This window comes from Eleginops maclovinus, chromosome 1 (assembly GCF_036324505.1).
Source record: "Eleginops maclovinus isolate JMC-PN-2008 ecotype Puerto Natales chromosome 1, JC_Emac_rtc_rv5, whole genome shotgun sequence".
Lineage (NCBI taxonomy): Eukaryota > Metazoa > Chordata > Actinopteri > Perciformes > Eleginopidae > Eleginops > Eleginops maclovinus.
In genome coordinates, this window is record NC_086349.1 from 387,741 (window position 1) to 406,507 (window position 18,767).

Sequence of the window (18,767 nt, forward strand, 5' to 3'; positions counted from 1 at the left end):
TGTAACTGGTATACCTGAGCTGGAAACTGAGAACCTGAAAAAGGCTTTAAAATGCAGCTCTGCCCAGTGTGTCGAAATGTTCTCGTCCTAAATCTGTAAATAAAAAGCAAAAATGTAATGGGTATTAGTGTTGAAAACACTATGAAAGTATATGATGAACATCTACAGTATATGCTTTATTATGTCTTGGAATGATATCGTTTGTTGCATGGATTTGGTGGCAAATAAAAACAAATTGACCACTCAATTTAGAAAAGATGAAAAATCCCTTCATTAAGACCTTAAGACCTTAAAGATAAATAATAAATGCTGGTATTAGGGTTAAAAATAAACTTTTGGTAGAGATTTCTGTAAGAATTGCATATTTTTGGCAAATAAATCAAAAACCCTCTTATATAAATAGGAAAGTCAAAACCCCCTGACAGCTCTTAGTCTGCAGTTTGTAAAGCTTTATGAAGCTGTGATTATCTCAGAGCAGCTCATTTCAAACAGCCAGGTTGAGTTTCTTAAAGAAGTTTCACTCGGATGAAATGGCTTCTAACATCATCATGATGATCATCAAGGCTCTTGGGATTCACACATGGGATCCATTTTCACCCAAAGATGCATGTGATTATCATAAAGTGAGCATGTCTGTATAGCAGAGGCTGCTGGGTATACATAGAACATTTTTGCATTCAGAAATCTCGAGGTCAGAGGTCAAGGGTACCCTGTGGTTGTAGCCATGTCAGCTCTTACCTCGCCAAAAATGTGGAAGTTCATTATCGACAAGATTAAACTACACTATGATATCAGTATCTCCGCTCCAGTGAGCCTGCTACAGCCTCCTAAAGACAGGGAAATGGGCAGGGCTTCACTTTTCCATTGTAAAATGATTGACTTTTAATTGGTCCATCCACTGATGCATTTGACTCTTAATATGGCTAAAATCTGCTTTCATCAGTTTTTTTCTTCCTCCATCAGTTTCAGAGCATCACTTTCAAGAAGATCAAATTAGATTTTTCCTACTTCCGCAGTGACAGGTATGGCTGCGCTACATAATCAGCGTTCACCTTAGTCAAAATATGCAGCTAGTGTGAACAAGCATGTCTGATGTTGTCGTGTGTTCTGATTTTAAGGGACAAGCGAGACTTTGTGTCAGCGGGTGCAGCAGCTGGAGTAGCTGCTGCATTTGGTGCCCCGATAGGTGGCACGCTCTTCAGTCTGGAGGAGGGCTCCTCTTTCTGGAACCAGGCACTCACTTGGAAAGTAGTATGTCACCTCATCAAAACAACAAAACATTTGTTTTCTTTCTGTCGTTTTAATCTACACTAGTTAAGTAGACCTCCGTTTTTCTCTTCTGTTTCTGTTTAAGCTCTTCTGCTCAATGTCGGCCACTTTCACCCTCAACTTCTTCCGTTCTGGGATCAACTTCAACAAGTGGGGCTCCTTCCAGCTGCCTGGTCTGCTCAACTTTGGAGAGTTCAAGGTAAAGAGTCAATCTCTGGGGTTGTCTCTTGGTTTCAGATAAAATATGTGTGAAAATAAATAACATTTATTTTATAATTATTCAATATATTAGTGGTATCTGTTGTCAGAAATGGCATTTATTATTTAAATTAAAATGTCACAGATGTGTTTAATAAAAGATACATACAAAGAAAAACAATAGTAAGCCCTAACAAGCTGAGATGATTATTTAAATGTTCTGAAGATTTGTATTGGTTTTTGTAAGCAGGAGGTCTATGTATGGGCATTTTATATTTGTATGCATTTGTGCATAAGAGGAATAAAAATACCAAACAATAATGGTAGTAAAATCAAATTACCTAAATGTATTTAAAAAAAAGAAGTGAAAAAGAAAATGCATTTCTTTGTGTACATACACTGACATTTGTCATAATATTATTATACTAATAAAATTAGTTGGTAAGACTAATAATTTGGCAGCAGTTCAGTGCAGCCTGGGAGGGGCAGTGGGGAGCAACAACTGCTCGTCTTCTCTCTCCCCCTACATCCCCCCCAAGTCCTATGTCTCATCATCCTAAATGTCCCAGACATCATCAGCATCAGCAGCTGCTCCTCCAGGCGTCCTACAGGGCTCAACGCTTAGTCCTATCCTGTTCTTTCTCAACATGCTTTTCCTTGGTAACAGTCTCCACTTCCACTGCTAAGCCGATGACATCCAAGTCTTCATGTCCATCTTATCGATTGTCACTGCCACTCAGTCCATCCTGACAAACTACTTTAAACCCACTTCCTCAAACTAAACTTTGATCTTTGGTCCCTTTCACCATCACAGCTTCTGACACACCATTGAGTTCTCCACTCTCTCTCACTTCACGCTAATGTCATCATTACAGCAGCCTTTTTCCACTTAAAAACCTAGCTACTCTCCTCCCATTCCTCTCATTTGCGGCTGCTGAAACCTTGATAATCTGTGTGGTAAATATCCACATACCCTGTTCCCACCACTTAGGAATGGACGCCGGACATGGGTGTTGGGCTCCATCTGGAACGCTCACCTTCAACTTATCTGTGACTACGCTGATCTGTTTATGTTCAAGATCAATAAGTGACCCAGAACTCTCCTATAGACATGCTGTCATTGTTTCAGTCCATGTCCTGTCCTTCCTTTTGCCTGGTTAACTCTCTCTGACCTTTTATTTTCTCTCCTGTTATTCATTGCTTGATGTAACTTGGTGTCAGCGACGTTCTGTTTTTTGCTCTGCAGTGTCCAGATGAAGAAAAGAACTGCCACCTGTGGACTGCAGTGGACCTGGCCTTCTTTGTCCTGATGGGGGTGGTGGGTGGCTTGCTGGGGGCGCTCTTCAACTGCATGAACAAAAGCCTGGCCAAGTATCGCATGAGGAACATCCACCAAAAAGCCAAGTTCATCAGGTGATTGCTACTGGGAAGCTTACTACAAACAGCACGCCATCTTTACTGTGCTAAAGGTCTGCTCTGCTTTTGACTGCACATGTCTTAAAATGTGGCACTTATTTCTTTTAGACTTTTAGAGAGTCTACTGGTTGCCATGGTGACAACAGTGGTGATATTTGCTGCTTCCATACTGTTAGGAGAATGTCGTGACCTCTCCTCCCCCACAACCCACAACACCACGGTGAGTGAGTTTTTTCTACATCCTTACCGAGCACTCCTGCCAACTTTTAAATATTCCACTCTGTCTTAAAGTGACCCTACTATGCTCCTGTACAGAAGTGTATCAGTATGTAGCGTCCCTACTTTAAAGAGTCCTCTCCTGCTGATGTTCAGGTGTATATCAGTATGTAGTGTCCCTACTTTAAAGAGTCCTTTCCTGCTGATGTTCAGCTGTATATCAGTATGTAGTGTCTCTACTTTAAAGAGTCATTTCCTGCTGATGTTCAGGTGTATATCAGTATGTAGTATCTGTACTTTAAAGAGTCCTCTCCTGCTGATGTTCAGGTGTATATCAGTATGTAGTGTCTCTACTTTAAAGAGTCCTCTCCTGCTGATGTTCAGTTGTATATCAGTATGTAGCGTCTCTACTTTAAAGAGTCCTCTCCTGGTGATGTTCAGCTGTATATCAGTATGTAGCGTCTTTACTTTAAAGAGTCCTCTCCTGTTGATGTCCAGGTGTATATCAGTATGTAGCGTCTCTGCTTTAAAGAGTCCTCTCCTGCTGATGTTCAGGTGTATATCAGTATGTAGCATCTCTACTTTAAAGAGTCCTCTCCTGCTGATGTTCAGGTGTATATCAGTATGTAGAATCTCTACATTAAAGAGTCCTCTCCTGCTGATGTTCAGGTGTATATCAGTGTGTAGAGTCTTTACTTTAAAGAGTCCTCTCCTGCTGATGTTCAGCTGTATATCAGTATGTAGAGTCTTTACTTTAAAGAGTTCTCTCTTGCTGATGTTCAGCTGTATATCAGTATGTAGTGTCTCTACTTTAAAGAGTCCTCTCCTGCTGATGTTCAGCTGTATATCAGTATGCAGTGTCTCTGCTTTAAAGTCCCTTCCTGCTGATGTTCAGTTGTATATCAGTATGTAGTGTCTCTACTTTAAAGAGTCCTCTCCTGCTGATGTTCAGAAAGCTCTTTCTCATACTGCCTGTGCTGCAGCACCTCCTTTCACCCTCTGTCTGAAACCAGAGCCCAGTCTGTTTTGATTGGTCAACCCTTAGATGTCCCGACCCTTAGCCTATCACGTACAACAACAATCTATTCTTTAAGTCCACTTCCATATATTCAGTTCAGTGTTATGTGTCAAGAATTGTGGAAAGCAGAGGCTATTGGATGTGTTCAAAGGTCCTAAAAGCATTCCACTGAGGTCCTCCGTGAAAAAGGCTGAATAAGATATTATGTTATGTTATTTGGAATCAGCAAGTCTTCAGTGTTGACTGGAGGTTTGTGTATGTGACTGTGGGCTTTCAGAACTGTTCCACACGTCCTCTGAGCTACTGTATCATACATGCGAAAAACACTCGCAGCTACAGCAGCAGCTCTAACGTCACCAAACTGGTAAATTCTCATTTTAGTATAAAGAGAAATCCTGATGTTTCCTTGGTTCTATCTCTTCATTTGAAAAAAATTAATTAGTAGGAAGAAACTCTGATATAGCATAAGGATAGTCTGGTTTCAATGACTTACTGTTAGGACATGATTCCAGTTAAGCTGTGAGTTGTGTTTCAGCTGTCCAGCAGTGAGGCCATCAACTCAACTATTCGCCAGTTCTTCTGCACCAATAAGACCTACAACGACATGGCCACGCTGTTCTTCAACCCACAGGAGACTGCTATTCACCAGCTCTTCCACCAGGATGGTAGGATACCCCCCCCCCCCCCCACACACACACACACACACACACACACACACACACGTACACACACCTGTGAAATATACAAATAGAATGAATGTTATCGATGATTGTGATATGCAACATGTTTCAGCTTCTTACGGACTCTGCTGCCCCTGGCTGACAGTAGAGCAGCATGGGACCATGTTTAAGGAGGTCTCTATATTAACTCTGCCCCTGTTGTCCTGTCAGGAACCTTTAGTCCTGTGACTCTGTCAGTGTTCTTCCTGCTCTACTTCCTGTTGGCCTGCTGGACCTACGGTGTGTCTGTGCCCAGCGGCCTCTTTGTTCCATCACTGCTCTGTGGGGCCGCTTTTGGACGTCTGGTTGCCAACATCCTCAAAGTGTAAGAAGCATGTTCCCCTGATGTTCCAATGACGGATGTATGACTGTCCCCCTGTCTAAATAACTATCAATCAAAAAGGGATCAGAATCTGATCCAGTAAATGATCTCACTATTGACCGGTGCCATAGGTTAGAGGGGGGCTGGTGAATGTTAAGCAGCTTAAGAGACAGATGGTACCCTCAGGAGGCCCAAGGCCATGCTCAAGGGGAGATTATACTGAACCTGCGTTCACCGGCGGTCACAGCCCTCACACAGCCAGAGACAGATGCACTGCAGCACTGTCACACCCTCAGAGGCTTCCCCACCCAAGTGTTTTTATCAAATGTGTCATGATGAGTCTAAAGAACGTGTGCTGTTTGCCTCAGGTAGGGGGTGCACTCCAACCCCTGTCGATGCTCAGTAACTATATGTGTCTCCACTTTCCCCTCTCGGTTTTGTCCGGCTTATCACACAGCACTTCTGCAGGCTGTAAGCATCCACTCTTCCTTCAGCCTGTTCCCCCCACAGGATGCATCAGAAAGAAGTACAGATTATATTATTTAAAATGTAATGATTGGCACAAAAGCGAGACTTGGACATGCCCTGAATGCCCTGGCTCCATGATCTTAGACCATTCCGTAGAGATGGTCTGAACAGGCCCAGAGCCTCCTAACAAATCATGTTGCTCAGGGAAAATGCCACTGATGGAGTTCATCTGCCAAAAAGTGTAATTTAATGAAGTGATCCTTTTTAATTTAAGGTTGTTCAAGGTTCAAGGGGTTTTTATTGTCAGATGTACAGTAGCTACAGTGTAGTTATGGCATTGAAAATATTAGGTCCCGAGCTCCTCCAACAATGCAGCATATTATAAAAAGACATGAGACAATAATAAAATAAAGATAATAAAATAAAACAAAAAAATTGTGCAAAATGAAACAGAGTAGTTTAAATAAAGTAAAAATGGTGCAGGTATTTTGTTATTGACCAGTCTAGAAGTAGTGCAGATGATATACATGTACATAAAATAACACAATAAGCTAAAATATGCATTTTTGTTGAAAGTGTCCAAGTAAGGCAGGATTCTTTGTACATTTAAATAGCATTAAATATACAATAACAGGATTTAAGATTCAATATTAAATATTGTACAGTGAAGTTCAATTAAATACTGTTTGATCTAATCATAGCTATTAAGATAATTAAATAAATAGATCAATGATTGTGTTATGGAGGCACAGAGCTCAGGTGGTCTGATGGCCTCTGGAATGAAACTGTCTCTGAGTATGCAGGTTTTGGTCCTGATGCTGCGGTTCACAATGAATAAATCAAATATTATTACTTTGGACCTTGATAAGTTAGTTGTGTTCCTTGCTTCAAGTCTGTATGCTAAGCTAGGCTAACATGTCCTGACTCCTGCTCTCAACACACAGGCATGAGAAATTAAGACCAAAGTGAATAAGCACAGCCTGCTGACACAGATGAATTCCTGAACTGGCCTACCAACGTAACCTTAACAGAGAGACAAAAACCAACACCAGAGAGAGGCTGAATGCCTGTGTGTGTTGTGAGGTGGTGGGGGCCATTGTCTGAGGATGCTGCTTCCTGATGGAGACTCTTGACACTCACCACTCACTCCTCACTCTCTGTCCCCTCTGGTCTGTCCTATGTCAGGAAGCTGGAAATGAACATCTACCCGGGGACCTTTGCTCTGATTGGAGCTGCTGCCTTCCTGGGAGGCGTGGTCAGGATGAGCATCAGTCTGACTGTCATCCTAATTGAATCCACCAATGAAATCACATATGGGCTGCCCATCATGATAACTCTAATGGTAAAGTGACAATTATGCAGTTTTTCCTTAAGAAGTCAATGTTTTCATGTTGGTTTTGAGGAGTGATATGTGTGTACAAGAGTCATGTAATTCGTGTTGTGATCACATGCTGAATGCTTTTGACCACCAGGTTGCCAAGTGGACGGGAGATTTTTTCAACAAAGGCATCTATGACATCCACATCCAGCTGAGAGGAGTGCCGCTGCTGGAGTGGGAGACTGAGGTTGAAATGGACAAGTAAGATGAAATCAGGGGCTGACGGCCTGGTGCTGCACTCTCACAGTCACACACACTCAGGTTAGCTGCTAACATGTTGAGTGTTCATACCGTCACACTCAGAACCATGCCATTCATGGGTGTCCATCCTAGCGCAGTGGGTTGTCATATTAAAGAGAAGATGATGCAGAGGCAATGTAGTGAGAGAAGGGAATGCCAAAACCACGGCACTCCGACATCAAGTCTAGCCTCCAAGACTAGCAACAAAGAAGTGGACTGTATTCCCACCAGAATATGTGAGCCCGCTATCAAATCAGGCGCATGTCACTCCTGCTCATTCCAAGTTGTCCAAGATTTTGGTCATATTATTATTATTTTTTTTTATTTGGAACAAAACAAATCATGGCTCTGAGAATATGAAATTCTTATAACCATATTCAGAGGATAAATAGATTTATGGAGCATGTAAGGGCAGGAAGACAGCCTCAGTGATCACCATCTCCTCTCACTCTCCTCAGCGCCGCCCTAGACTTCTGCTTTGAGAGCAAATTATGAATTAGTTATAACTCAAAAATAATAGTAATCAAATACAAAGGCAATTATGTAATATGATATAGCGTGTGGTGGAAACTTCTGAAGCAATGGAGACGAAACTCAGAGAGACACGGGGAGAGCTAGAACTTTGATAGCAAACACTGAAGGTTTATTATGAAGTTAAACGGTCGGAGAATTGTCAAGACATTTGCTGCAGCCACGAGTTGACAAAGCGGTTGCCCGACCAATTCTGAAGATCTGTACTGCAGTCCGAGGTTTTAACTAGTTCAGAGTGTATAATCAACATTCTTCAGTCGCCAGACTAAACAAATATGGACCCTACGTCTAACTAAAGCTTTCATCTAGGTCAATAGAATATGCATACAAGAGCACCTGGTGCCAGATAAACTGGCGCCCAGCTGTCCCAAAACAATAAAGCCAATCTTATGTCGCCATGAGCTCGTACCCAGTATGGTAACAACAAGGCTCCGGAAGCCCAGGCTGCCCCTCCTTAATGAAGATAACAGCACCTCCAAGGCCGAAGAACTATGCCATGGGAATACAGACAGACGAAGGAGAAAATTATGAACTAGGTCAAAGGGTTAAACACAGAAGCAGAATATTCCCTAACATTGAATAAGCATATTAATATAAATATATTTGAAGGGGAATAATGCTGCTGGGGCCCGGATGAATTGAGAGGTCAGCATGATGAGTGGAATCAGTTTGAAGCGCCTCATTGTGTGAATACATGAACAAGCAGATTGTTATCCATGCCTGTTTATTGGTGGATGATAATTAGGAAGGAGGATCTATGTCGCCCAGAAGGATTAAGAGAGTATTTGGATCCTCAGTCTGTCAGGAGTTGTTATGTCATCACCTAAAACAGGACCTTTACCTCATTTTTATCCAGGCTGACAGCTAGTGATATCATGGAGCCCAACCTGACCTATGTGTACCCCCACACACGGGTCCAGTCTTTGGTCAGCATCCTGCGCACCACGGTCTACAATGCCTTCCCTGTGGTCACAGAGAACCGGCACAACGAGCGGGACTTCATGAAGGGCAACATCCTGGTCAGCAACAACATCCGCTTTAAGGTCAGTCCTGCCACTGAACCTGGGGGATACAGAGGGGGGGCACATTTCAAAAACAACCTAAAAACACTGAGTCCTGCTGCCCCTCATGTTGATTCGGTCGCAGCTGATAAGATTTAGATAATAGATGCTCTTTAATGGCACTTTGTAAGTGTGAACAATATTGCAAGTCAATGACCAGTTCTGCTCCAAGGCAATGTCTAAAAAAAATACTGATTTTGTAATATAATACGTTCTTAGTAGGAAGTTGTTAAAAGTCACTTTAACCATGAAAGATTTGTTCCTATTTAGAAGTAAAAGCACACACGCATGTTAAACAATCCATTCAATGTTCTAATGAAATCCATATTTTCAGTTTTTATTTCACTGACTGTATAATGAATCCAAAGTGAGTGCTGCTGGGATGGATCCAGCATGTTGGGACCCAGCGGTCTGAGGAAACATGCTCTTCACATTCCCATCCAGAAATCCAGCGTGTTGTCCCGCGCGGGGGAGCAGCGGCGGCGCTGCCAGTCCATGAAGTCATACCCCTCCAGCGAGCTGAAGAACGTCTGTGAGGAACGCAGCGCTGTGGGGGGGAGGGGAGGAGGGGAGGACCTGCTGCAGCAGATGTTAGAGAGGAGGTAGGTCACCCCCATCAAGAGAAACAGAATATTTACGGATAATTAAACACGATTTAAAACAAATATATTTAATTCCTTCAATTGCATAGTTTGGGAAAACAATTAAACCATAGTAAAGCATTGGTATTTAAATTTAAAGCTAATAGTTTCAGTAGAAATGTTTATTTTTAAAGCGATCCAACGGAACTTGTCAAAAAGCCCATTATGGAGCTCCCCCTACAGGCTTGGAGGTAATGTACGTTTACGACACTGTCGTAAATACAACACCCTGTCGCATTCACGTGCATTTGATGACGAACCGACGAGGAGTCAGAAGGTGAACAAGAACAGCAAATAAGCTACTTACTAATCCAGCAGAAAGGTGGCAAGCTCTGAATCAAACTTGTATCCAAATGTTTCTTTCAGATCTCGCCAACGTGTATAAACTGTTCCGAGAGCAACTCTAGTCCGGTCTCTTACTTTGTCGGCCTCTCTCTTTCTCTTCCTTGCTTCATCAGTCAACGTCTTCTTTTTCTTCGGTGCCTCTGCCATGATGATGTACTGACAATGCTGCGCTTGCTTCTCCTTATACCTGGGTGCGTGGAGGGGGTCTATTTGTTATTGCGGTAGGTGTGCCAGAAAGCAAGTCGAAGTACTTCCGCTCATCTCCCGGCCCGGTCTAGCAAAGTTACATAGCGCAGTTATCTCACCTCAGACCCCCGATGGGCATGAAAGAGAGGCAAATCGTCATATTAAAAGTCATTCTAGCCGCTCAATTTTTTTCAAGCTGTTATTTTAAGGTACAAATGCTACATTGGATCGCTTTAAGGGTTGGATAGACATTATAAACCGTCTGGCCAAAAAAAAGTCACACACTCTAATATTCGTTGGGCCGCCTTTAGCTTTGATTACGGCACGCATTCTCTGTGGCATCGTTTCCACAAGCTTCTGCAATGTCACAACATTTATTTCTGTCTTGCATTCATTTTTCAAAAAGATCTTGTATTGATGACGGGAGATTCAGACCACTGGTCCTTCGGTATATTCAGGTAGTCAGCTGACCATGTTTGGGCAAGTTGCTGAACCTAGACCAGACCAAATGCAGCAACCCCAGATCATAGCACTTCCTCCTTAAGCTTGTGACCTTTTTTTTGGCCGGGCAGTGTATTTCAATCTAAACTTGCTCTTAGCAACGCAGTAACATGTCCTGCATTGTCCCGCACAAACATACTCTTTGTTCCACATATGTCTTGTTGGCACCTGGGCACCGGATGATAACCTGCATATGACGGGCAATTTACAACATTTGCATCAGTTGCATTCATTAGCATGTGCAGACTATAGATACAAAAAATCTTTGCTGATTTGGAACACTTTGGATGTGTGTTGAATCAATATCAATGTTTCAAAATGGCACTTTTGAGAACCGTACAACTTTAAAATCAACCCCAAATTCATCTATATGCCCGTACTATACATTTCTATCATCACACTTCGGGGTACTCAACATTCCCGGCTTCACAGTGGGACTATGAGCTGCAACACTATCCCTTTACAATTCATTTCATATAAACCGTATCTGTAAGCATTACTGAGCCTTTGTACAGGAAAACCTTTTGTGGGTTTTAGTGAAGTGGTTGTGCTGTGCATATGCAGGCATGCTCCGTACCCCAACCTGTACCCGGACCAGTCCCCCAGCGAGGAGTGGAGCATGGAGGAGCGCTTCAGACCGCTCACCTTCCACGGACTCATCCTGCGCTCCCAGCTGGTCACCCTGCTCATCAGGGGAGTCTGCTACTCCGAGAACCAGTCGGTCAGTCGCACACACCCACGCACACACAGGCATTAAATCACACTTGAACACACTGCAAAGCCTACAGCCAGAATTAAACTGCACGTACGTTCTGGTAAAAACTCTCCAGCTGAAGTTTAGTCTGTGTTCCACATTGAACACATTTGCACTAATAAGACAGTTAAAATGACTTGTTTGCAATCTTCACACCGCTCTCTCCACTGAGCTACATGTCGCCCTGTTGTTGTGAAGATATGAGAACTTCCTCATATGAGATGAAGAGGAAACATGAGCGTGGCCTCTTGATTTGTTTTCCTAGCATCTGTTTTTCTGGAACTGATTCGCTACACCCTCAGAGACCCACATAGATTTGAGCTATTTGTGCAGGAGAAGTTGTAACAGCCTCTGACAGCTAAACACCTGAAGATGAACTTTAGATGCAGCTCGATACCCTTTCAATATTTTGTGTCATAAATCTGTTATTAAAATATGAAAGTTTAGAGTAAACGAGTGCTCCTCTCTAACCCCCTTATGGTGAATATAACAAGGGGACCCAAACCCCTCTGTAAGCTCTCAGTCTGTGAAGTTTAATGAAGCTGGGATTATCTCACAGCATTTTACACTGCCAGGTCAAGGGTCAAAGAGGTTTCATCAATCATGACTCAAGGCTCTTTGGATCCACCAGACTCAGCTCTCCAGTCATTCCGAGACTGTTTAGGGCAATACAAAAATAACTTTTTTTTCCCTGCAGAAATAAGTGTTAATATATAAAACTGTGTTGTATTTAAACTGTACCGTTTTTACCCAAAGCTGCATGTGATGATCATAAAGTGAGCATGTCTGTAGAGCAGAGGCTGCTGGGTAACTGTAGAACAATTTTGAGTTCAGGAAACTCCAGGTCAGAGGTCAAGGGCCCCCTGTGGTTATAGCCATATCAGTTCTTCCCTCGCCAAAAACCACATTTGGTTTGGTTAGAGGATATTTTTCATCTGTAGCTCCTGGACAGATGTTGACAGTCACCCTAAAAGCTAAATACAGTCAGTTAAAACATGCAACATAGAGGCTTAAAATACTGGAAATGCTAATAAAAAACAATACAACAAAACATACATATTACTGAATAGAGTATAAGAAGGAAGCTGTTGTTCCTGTTGCCATGGTGAAGATATATTGCCATTGTGTTTTCTAGGTTCAGATGATATCTCTATCTTTACTCCAGCTTTACAACTGAGCCAGCTGCAGCCTGTAAAGACTCAGAGGCATTAATAGGATCAGCCAATCACATTGATTGTGGTCAGGGGCGGTTTCGGGGGGGGGGGACAGGGGCCAGTTCCCCTGTAAAACTGACCTGGGACCCCCCTGTGGTCCCCCTACCAAAGAAAAGTTTATAATATTACTATTTATTGCTCTAGCAGTGGTGGGATAGTAATGTAACTCAGTATTCTAGTCGGACCCCTAAGAGCGGTACTGAAGCACGCGCAGGAAAAAAACAACACTGGTCGTCTTGGACCAGAGGCTGATCCATCTTCACTTCAAGTAAGATTCAAGTCTAGCCGTGGAGAGAACAAAAATCACCAAAACCGCAGGATATTGCTGCTGTGATGTGCACTTCTAGAACAGGAAACCTCAGCCCTGATGCAGAGCCCCTAAAGTACAGCAGGCTGAGCTGCTCATTATTTTCAGCGTTGCAGGAATTACGGTTTATGTCATTTAATACAATTGTAACTTGGGGGGCCTGCAGTCCGGGGTCTTAGGAATAATTTTTGTGACAGATATTTGCTTTACATCCAGAGCGCCACTCAGCCCCGGTTGTCCTATGCAGAGATGACTGAAGATTACCCACGTTACCCCGACATCCATGACTTGGACCTCGCCCTGCTCAACCCCCGCATGATAGTGGTACGACCCGTTTAAACACTAAGATAGAAGAGTAATTTTTATAGTGGAAAAAAACAGTCGATAAAAAAGATCCCTGTGTTTCTAGGATGTCACCCCCTACATGAACCCGAGCCCATACACTGTGTCCCCCAACACCCACATCTCCCAGGTGTTCAACCTTTTCAGGACCATGGGCCTGCGACACCTGCCAGTGGTGAACGCTGTCGGAGAAGTAAGTGATCCTCCAAGAGAGCTCTTCCTTCCAGCTCAAGCTGTCCCTCCAGTATTACGTGTTTCAGTCCAAATTTTGATCATTACACCCAGAGAAAACCCCAAATAAAAACACTGTAGCTAGTCCAGCATGCACAGGCTTTAGTTTTTTGTCTGGACTCTTGCTCATTATCTTCCATCTGTTTCAGATCGTTGGAATAATCACACGACATAATTTAACCCATGAGTTCCTTGTGGCCAAACTGCGACAGCACAGCATCCGTGTTTGAAGCCACTGAACGTCCTGCTGTCCTCCCGACACAGACTCTGTCCTGCAGTCCTCCTGACACAGACTCTGTCCTGCAGTCCTCCTGACACAGACTCTGTCCTGCAGTCCTCCCGACACAGACTCTGTCCTGCAGTCCTCCTGACACAGACTCTGTCCTGCTGTCCTCCCGACACAGATTCTGTCCTGCTGTCCTCCCGACACAAACTCTGTCCTGCTGTCCTCCCGGCACAGACTCTGTCCTGCGGTCCTCCCGACACAGACTCTGTCCTGCTGTCCATCCCTTCAGCAGGACACACCTCAGTGCTGCTATAGTAAGCCTCCTCCTGCCTGCCTCACCATCCGACGGCCTGACCCATGAAACAGGTGTATTGTCATACAACCGTCTCAAACATATTTGACTAAAGTCAAATATGTTTGTTAAAACGTGTTGATAGAAAGGTTTAACACCACACTAATCTCCCCTCATGTATCTGTTTGATGTATTCAGTGAGCAACAGCAGTGAGGATATGGAAGTACCAATGCTCTGATACTGATAGTATTGTTTCAGCATGATTTTTTGTGGCCACCATGTACTCATAGCTCGTAGTCTCCAAGTTTTTAACCCTGGTCACACAAAAGGAGGAAACTGGACAATGTCTAGTGATTTCAGGTCTGCTGTCCAGCTCTCTGACCCTTTTTCTGCTGGATGGAGACACAATCGACAAGTAAGAGCTTGGTAAGCAGAATAAAGAAGTCCTAGTCCTACATAGCTAGCTATACAGTCTGAGGGACATCTGAAGGACAGTCTGAGAGATGGAAGGACTGTGACGTGGTTGTAGGGACTGAGAGCTTTAACCTGTAATGTAACTGTTGTTTTTCTCGTTGCAATTACAAGATGGAGAAAATGAGCAAGCTTTGCAGAACACACACACTTAGTCTGGTCACAATCCATGTTTAAGTCTAAGTTCCAGGTGAGGCTGTCTGCTGCTCTTCATCTGAAAGTAAGACCTGCAGAGAAACTAGTCCATGCTTGTGTAACTTCAGGGCTGGACTATTGTAAATCTTTATTATCAGGCTGTACCAAAAAGTCTCTTAAAATTCTTCAATCAAAATGCTGCTGCAGGCATTTGAAAGAGAACAGGAAAAAGATGTGGTTTCTTTGAAGGTTTGCAGGTGACAGTTAAGTGGCAAAGCTTTCCTTGGCACCTGCATGACATCACGTTGAAAATAGTTTCTTATGCTTTATCTCTGTCACTGAAGTACTTTTAATTTTGACTGTTTTTACATGTGTATTTACTGTGGGACTGAGTGCACTGAAGAGAGTGACAACATGATCATTGTTCTGTTTTTATAATCCAAGGTAATATTGTCCCTGTTATTCCTCGGGTCAGCGTGAGGTCGACTGAAGTTTTGTTAAAAAAGGACTTTATTCAAGCGAAAAGGTCTCATTTTAATTTTACTAATGTGTTAACTATTTCATGTTAGTCCTCTGCGATATGTTGATCATCACTGGAGCATGTTTCTGGTCCCTCGTACTCGTTCATTGTCATTTCCCTTAAATGTGACTCAAGAGAAGTAGCAGGATGGACAGGAAGTCCACTGTCAGGTTGGAACATATTATATTATTGTTTCTTCTCTGCTTTATGTTTAATTTAAAAGATTATTTTTATACAGTTTTATGTTTATGATTTGCTGTTATGTTATGTGTTTATAATATAGGCACTGCTCGTTTGTTATTTTAAAAAGACTATTTTAATGTTATGCATTCCAAATACTAATATGGCATGACAAGTCAGAATATATGATTACATGTTGCTAAGTTTCATAGGACCTCTGTCTGTGCCTTTCTTTCTGTTAAATAAAAGTTCAGTTTCATCAAACATGGTGTGTCTTCATGTGTGTGATGGTTATAAAAGTTTGTGATTTAACTGTAATTGTTGAACTTTTTAATTAAATTATAAAATCAATTCTGTGAGGTCGCATGGCGGGTCAAATAACACCAGTGAGCCATACAGGTTGAGGTTGATCTTATTTAATCAAATGTATAACATATTTATGATGTTGGATTATTCAGAGTCTCCTTCCCACACTCCGGCCCCCGGTACACTGACACACTCTTTCTGGCTTCATCCCAAAACACTTTCCTCCACTATCAACCAACTCCTCCAGCCAGTGGCGGTGCGTCAATAGTGGGCGCTTGGGCGCCGCCCACCCTGACTTTTTGAGTTAAAAAACGTTATATATACAACATAATTGAAATAAGAAATGTACCGTGTTTATGGGTTAAATGTGTATGGGAGACCACTGTCAAGAACCGCTAAAATGTGTCCGGACATAATATATTGCCATTCGCCTTTTCTGAGAATAGGCAGGTCGGCTACCGTCCGTGGGCGCCGATAACATGGGAGTCTATAGGAGAGCTTATACTTTTCTCAGTCATTTTAGCAAGGATAGCTTTTCATTGGGGGATGAAACTTAGATCTGTGGGCGCAAGCCAATGGCATTGTTTCTTAGTTCAATGTGACATTCTTAGATACGCGATTGGACTATTTCGGCGAATCAGCATCGTTATCATACCCTAACCCAGGGGTCTCCAACCTTTTCCCCTCTGAGAGCTACCTCTAAAGAAAAAAAATTACGGAGAGCTACTTGTGTTTTATATCATGTGTAACATTTATTCACACGTATCTAAATCCCTAAATAAGGTTTCGTTTGGCACAAGCATACACGGAACATACATCCAACACTCACTATTTGTGTAAGAACTTTAATACTCAAATTAAACTCAAAGTATGCATGTCAAAACATTTCTTTCTCTTTTCAACAACATGTTTTTTTTGCATGAACATTTTCAAAATATTGGCAGCCAATACTCACTCAAAATACAGAAATGTAACTAAATATGTATCAGTATGCATGTCTATTCATTTCTTTCTTTTCAGCTATCACTGATAAACTCACATTTTTTGCATAACATTTACAAAACACTGACCTCTAATACTCACACTTTGAGTGAAACATAGCCCAAATTGAACTCATCAGCATATGCATTTCTTTATCTGTTCAAACTATAAAACACATTAAACTCACATTTTTTGCACAACATTTACAAAACACTGACACTTTGTCAAAACATAACTCACACCTTTGAAATCACATAGGCTTTCAGTAATTTATTCACTAGCCTACATATTCAGTCAAGCACCTCTAGTTAGTGAGATACCTGGCACTGCATGGTGCCAACAAGAGAGCTGTATGCTGGAATATACCCACTTAGGTTCACTCTTATGGAGTCTTTCAAATGTTCATCCGTCAGTCTTGTTCTGAACTTAGATTTGATGACATTCATGTCAGAAAAAGAAGATTCACAGAGGTATGTAGACCCAAACAAAGCAGCTGTCTTCAGAGCTGCTTGACACAGATTCTTATAGTTTTCTGGCTCAACCAAGCTCCAGAAATGTTCAGCATGCTGTTGAGATTTCAGCTGTATGTCGTTTTGGAGGTTTAAAAGTTCCACTTTCCATTTCCACAGGATCAATACAGAAAAGGTCTGCCATCTGCCCAGAAATCTGACTAATGTCCACATTCATGAATGGGTTGGCAATTAATGTCACACAGGGCTCAAGTCTCTCAAAGTCTCTGAACCTGTCTGCAAACTCCTGGCCAAGCTTGATCAAGAGGTCACAGTACTTCTCTGTGTTCAAAGCATCAGCTATCCCTGCATGGGTTTCCAAAACCTTTGTGACAGAGGGGAAATGCTGGAATCTTTTGGCCTTCAACTGCTGGATGAAAAAGGCCAGTTTTGCGCTGAACGCGTTAACAGCACTGATCATGTTGCAGACGTCTTTCTCTTTACCTTGCAACTGTACGTTCAAGTTATTCATTTTCTCAGTTACATCTGTCAAAAACGCAAGATCAAGGACCCACACTGCATCAGATAACAAGGTGGTGTCCTCCCCCCTCTCTTCCAAGAAAATCTTGATTTCACCCATCAAGGAAAAGAAACGTTGCAGTACTTTACCCTTACTGAGCCATCTGATGTCAGTGTGGAGCAGGAGATCTCCATAGGCCACAGTGCATTCCTCCAGGAATTGCTTGAAGGTCCTGTGTTGCTTAGCCTTTGCTCTGATGGAGTTGATAATCTTGACAACCGGCTCCATGACATGTTCAAATCCCATGACCTTCGCGCATAAAGCCTGTTGGTGAATTATGCAATGGTAGGCCAGAAATGGCGGAAACTCCGGGTCTGCTTTGCATCGGGCAATAAATCCAGAGTGACGACCTGTCATCGCTGGTGCTCCGTCAGTGGTTATTGACACCAGCTTTTCAATAGGGATCTTCTGTTCCGTGAAGTAGTTCTTCACAGCATTGTAAATATCGACTCCCCTTGTTGTAGTTTTCAATGAAAGCAAAGTCAAAAACTCTTCATGCGCAGTGAAATCATCAAAAACCATGCGGATGAAAACAGCCAGCTGGGCTGTATCGCTCGCATCAACAGATTCATCCAGCTGAATAGAAAACCATTTACACCTGTTAATGTCAGTTTCCAACTGTCTTCCTGCATCCACAGCCAGTGCAGACACTCTCCTTGCCATTGTATTTGCACCAAGTTGTACATCAGCAAAAGCAGACAATATTTCTGTCTTACATTTATGGTCCTTGAATAACGTTTCAGCCACCGCGGTCATGGCCTCCTTTACAACACTGCCCTCAGTGAAGGCCTTTTTGCGTTTTGTCAGGATGTGCGCCACTTTAAACGAAGCCTCCGTACAAGCAGTAGCCTTCTGTGCTGGTCTGGTAAAAACAGACTGCTGTCGTTGTAGCTGTATTTTCAGGTCCTTTATCTTTTCTTTTCGTAGATTGCTACCAGCGGGAAAGTTCCGTGAGAAGGGGCTGTGGACTGTGGTGAAATGGCGCTCCACATTGCATTTTTTACCGACCGCCACGCTTACTCCACAGATCAAACAAACACACTTGTCCTTTACACTTGTGAAACAAAAGTCTATTTCCCAATTCTCGTGAAAAAAGTATGTTTTCCGCCTCTTGTTGCATTCAGCGGCCATGGTCAAGCTAATGCCCGTTCGGTGTTTTGCCGCGTTTACATCGGAGGTCGGAGGTCGGAACTGGGAGTGACGTCACATTCGAGGTCGGAAAAGATGGACGCGCCTTGTTTACAGATTTAGCAATTACCTCGGGGTTAG

General features: G+C 42.7%; 1 protein-coding gene across 4 annotated transcripts in view; it reads left to right on the top strand.

Annotated features, from left to right (window-relative positions):
* Positions 1-15,446, top strand: part of clcn6 (chloride channel 6) — a 30,623-nt gene extending 15,177 nt beyond the window's left edge. For all 4 annotated transcript variants that reach the window (XM_063878761.1, XM_063878741.1, XM_063878751.1 and 1 more), the window contains 15 exons: positions 964-1,022; positions 1,119-1,251; positions 1,355-1,468; positions 2,714-2,880; positions 2,992-3,103; positions 4,653-4,782; positions 5,008-5,161; positions 6,812-6,968; positions 7,099-7,205; positions 8,632-8,818; positions 9,281-9,438; positions 11,074-11,230; positions 13,001-13,108; positions 13,194-13,319; positions 13,507-15,446. In XM_063878761.1, coding sequence (XP_063734831.1) covers positions 964-1,022; positions 1,119-1,251; positions 1,355-1,468; positions 2,714-2,880; positions 2,992-3,103; positions 4,653-4,782; positions 5,008-5,161; positions 6,812-6,968; positions 7,099-7,205; positions 8,632-8,818; positions 9,281-9,438; positions 11,074-11,230; positions 13,001-13,108; positions 13,194-13,319; positions 13,507-13,587 — 1,950 coding nt within the window. In that variant the 3' untranslated portion in view covers positions 13,588-15,446. The remainder of the gene's footprint in view (positions 1-963; positions 1,023-1,118; positions 1,252-1,354; positions 1,469-2,713; positions 2,881-2,991; positions 3,104-4,652; positions 4,783-5,007; positions 5,162-6,811; positions 6,969-7,098; positions 7,206-8,631; positions 8,819-9,280; positions 9,439-11,073; positions 11,231-13,000; positions 13,109-13,193; positions 13,320-13,506) is intronic.
* Positions 15,447-18,767: the final 3,321 nt, after the last annotated feature.